The following is a 3914-nucleotide window of genomic DNA, read 5'->3' as shown; positions in this document are numbered from 1 at the left end:
TACTCTGATACCTGATACTGTTCGTAGTCTGTGTACCACGACCGTACGGAGAAATACGCGATCTAATAATAATACGCTTGGGCAAAATTTAATGAAAGTCCGGACCCCTCCCCTTCCAGGAATACAGGGGTTGGGGTTTGTGGTGCCCCAGGTGTCCGGCAGGGTCCGCATGGTCCGCAGTCGCCTGCCTGACGAGGGACGACAAATCCGACGGGAGGGGCCGCGATTCCGCGGTATTTGTGTAACGGACGGCAAGGGAGGGGGCGGCTGGACTGCTCCACCCCCAGCCCCATCTCCTCGCGCCCCCTGTTTCCCCCTCACTCCACTGACGCCTCTGCTCGTGTCTGTTGCAGCTGCTGGCGGAGAGCGACGCGGCGCCCATGGACCACACGGCGTACGACCAGCGGGTGTTCTACAAGCGGGAGGCGCCCTCCTACCCGGAGCGCGACGCGGCCGCCGCCCCGCTGCAGGTGCCGGACACGGGCCGCGCGCAGCTGGTGGCGCCCGCGGCCCGCAACTGAGCTGTCGCCGCGGCGATACGCGGCGCGCGGGGGAGGGGACCCGGCCGCGGATGAGGGGAGGGGGCGGCGCTCACCTTCCAGCCGCGGTCCCACGGCTGAAGCGGCGCGAGCTGATACGGCTGCTGAAGTCACGGGACGACCGTTTTTGGACCGCGAGTTCAGCGCAGTATGGGCCCAGGGAGCGACGCCCACCCACACGTCGGTATTTCAGCAACTGAACATAAATCGTTGGAGTCAAATCGACCCGAGACAAGAGCTTGACTTGATTTGGCCCCAAAGAATGGGAGCCCCGCGTTGAAATACGGGCTGCAGGGCGGGCCGTCGTTGTCATGTCCCCCCTGCGCTGTTTTTGTTTTCATCCAACCGCACTCGGCCTCTCTTGAGCCGCTTTCCTCCCTTAGGAGCCCTCGTTCATCTCTGACGGCTCCCTTCCTCCGTCTCTCTTTCTCTTATTGTTCTTCAACATTTTAAAGACTTATAGGGATACAACAACGTTTTTGCAATGTTTAGCGGCCTTTTTTCAGCTACTCGCTCCTTGTTCTCACTTTTTCGTGTCCTGTGCATTTTCAGTGAGCAAGCGCTTATGTATAAAGCATTTTTCTGACCCTCATCAAAATTTTTGTGATCTGAAAAACTGAAAAATTGGCTCCTAACGTTTTGACGGCAAGTGAGTTGCTCACTCGCTGGAAATGCTTCAATATGCAGCACAGGCAAAGTTTCAGCAGTGCTTCTCTCGTTGACAAAAAAATAACCGGTGTACTAAAATGAGCTTGTGGTTGTGAGCTGAAGGTACCTCAGTGTGAGATGCACTGATGATACTCTCAGAATGTAGTAGATATAGAATTAGGATTTTAATTTCAAAATGCTTGAATCTATTTATTAGGGAAAGTTTAAAATAAATAATTTAAAGGCAAGAGAATAAAATTGTCACTGTTCATTTTTCTCTGACTCCTAAAAGCTTAAATGCGGTGCCGTGCCAATAGAAATTAAAATTTTAAGAAAGATATGTTATTTTTGTGAATTCGATGTAATCGGATTTTGAGAAAGGATTGTGCACCTTGTTAATGTCCTGTTTATGGTGCACTTTTAACCATCCATATCTTACAGTTGCCTCCAGTAAATATGAAATATTAAACCTATTTAAGTGGAATACTTAGAAAAACCTTCTTCTGCTTCTACAGCTGCACAAGCGTTGTAAAAAGTGCTCCCTAAACACATGGTGTAGAGTCAAATTACCGTTCTAACTTTAAAATTAGCCACTTAAACCAGTATTTGCGTGAGGGAATATGAGTTTGTAATAGTATTTAATTAGTTTACTTAGTTGTCCATCCATAAACGAACGCATGTACAAAGTGAATTCATTTGTTTACCTTATCTTGGTGTTATTGTTTCTTCTGTTGTTAATAACTCACATAATAAAGATGCAAACCTCAGTACTAGGCGTTTACCTTTCCCCTCCATCATCAACAAGTGTGACATATATACTTTGCGCGGACACACGAGCAAGAAAAACAAAGATTAGCTGAAAATGAATCCACCTACCTAACCTGTTGGCTTTCTCAGCTAATCCTGTTGTAGCGCATGGCGCAACGTAAGGCCCCGACCCGACTGGCGCAGCCGCTGGCCGCGTGTTGGGGGAGGCAGAGGCACGCGCAGCCCATTCGACACACACCACATCAGATGTACGGCTGGGCTGGCTTAGTCGGGATTCGATTAGAACTTTCTTCGTTCCACGAGATTGAGTCCCAGTGAACGGTAGGGACTTTTGGCAGGAGAAAAAGAACCGGGTTAAATCAGGTAGAGTTAATAAGGAGTTAATTATTATTACCTTTTGGTTGAAAATAAAGTAGAAGCAAAACTGGCACACATTGCCATGTGCTGCCAAACAATTTGTTACACAAAATACAAACCGTTTCCCCCTCCCTCTGCTTTTACTTTGTGTTTTGGGGTTTTGATCACTTTTGGATCCTGGAACTCTGCCAACTTATTGACGGTTGCCGACCGACCACAAAACACCCACCCGCCACTCGACTGCGGCGCCCCCGCGGTGACCCAACCCTTGGAGGCGCCCCCACCCCCACGCACGCAACAGGCCTACGAGCACAAACACAACGGTCAGGGTTGAAGAAGTGCTGCCCAACCCCGGCCCGGCCACACCCACGGCCGCGGGGCGAGGCAGGGCGGGATCCTCGCCCGGAGTGGCCCGGCCCGCGGGCCCGCGCCGGCCCCCGTGGGCGCTTCTTGCCATTCGCAACTTTTTTGATATATATTGGTCGTGGGACATTATGGGCGCTCGATGGCCGACCGAGAGCCAAGCTGGGCGGGGCGGACCAGAGCCTAGCCCGGGCTCTAGTTGCCATTAGCGGGGGCTTTTTTCGCGCTCTGGGTAATGGCCCGTGCCTGGAGGGGGAGGGGGAGGGGGTACGTGGGGGAGAAGGGAGCTTCCACCCACCCCCGCCCCCACCCCGTGGCCTACTATAGCTTTACCCCTACGGCGTGCTTGTCATGCCTCGCGGAATCCTCCCGATGCAGATTGCGATTCAGGTTAGGAGCCTGAGAAAAGAGAGGAATCGGGACATTCTGGCTCCGTTTTGACTGCATAAGTAATGCACCGCGCTGACGCACGGAGCCGGGTGCAGCCAGGTCGATCTTGCGGCTACAGGCTCCAGTATTCCCTTTGCGATCCGGCCCCGGCAGCCGCGCCGGCGGCCTGCCCGCCGCCGTCCCCGCCCAAGCAGGCGCTGCTGACCCCGACCCCATCAGGATGAGCGCCGGCCGAGCGGCTTGCTGAGCCTTCCTGATCCAATCCCTCTCTCTGCCGGACCGAAATCATGATTCCCTGCTGAGTGTCGCTGATCCTCCTCGGATCCGAGCGGCGTGACGCCAACCCTCGCGTGGGGAGGATAACAGGTGTCAGCAGGGGGTGAGAGGGGCGGGGCGGGAGCTGTCACCCCCGTATTAGCAGGTGGATTGGGACGGCAGGGCCGGCTGGAGTAGGGCGGGCGGCTGACGGGGCTCTGCCCACTTCCAGGTTACGGGGAAGGGGGCAGTACGGGGGTCAAGTTCTGCGTAGGGGATGGAGGGTACAGTATTCACCGCCAAAGCATAGGGGGAGCGGTCAGTAGTGGCTCTGGGTTACGATCCTATTACGATACGGTTTCCCAAAACTGCCCCACATGGTTTGCGAAAGCATATAGTTTAGCACAGCCTCACAGAAAGTCAGTTTACCGAGGTCCAAAACCGATTTACACTTGATATACTCTGCTCCGTACCGCAGGGTGTTTCGAGGCGGGAGGGGGCGCTGTCCGGGTGAAAGAGTAAGCGAGTGGGTGTGTTGGCATGCCGGGTGCTGCGTACGTGCGGGGGAGGGAGCGAGAGAGAGCAAAAGAGAGA

The 3914-nt window shown here is 54.1% G+C and overlaps 1 protein-coding gene across 1 annotated transcript in view; it reads left to right on the top strand.

Annotated features, from left to right (window-relative positions):
- The window catches only part of LOC113202317 (uncharacterized), a 40806-nt gene extending 38849 nt beyond the window's left edge, over positions 1-1957 (top strand). The window contains exon 3 of the mRNA XM_026416482.2: positions 354-1957. Coding sequence (XP_026272267.1) covers positions 354-521 — 168 coding nt within the window. The 3' untranslated portion in view covers positions 522-1957. The remainder of the gene's footprint in view (positions 1-353) is intronic.
- Positions 1958-3914: the final 1957 nt, after the last annotated feature.

Source organism: Frankliniella occidentalis, unplaced genomic scaffold, assembly GCF_000697945.3.
Source record: "Frankliniella occidentalis isolate FOCC.00 unplaced genomic scaffold, Focc_3.1 Scaffold84, whole genome shotgun sequence".
In the NCBI taxonomy this organism is placed as follows: domain Eukaryota; kingdom Metazoa; phylum Arthropoda; class Insecta; order Thysanoptera; family Thripidae; genus Frankliniella; species Frankliniella occidentalis.
The sequence above is the reverse complement of the archived record's forward strand: the minus strand, read 5'-3'. Positions and strand labels throughout refer to the sequence as shown.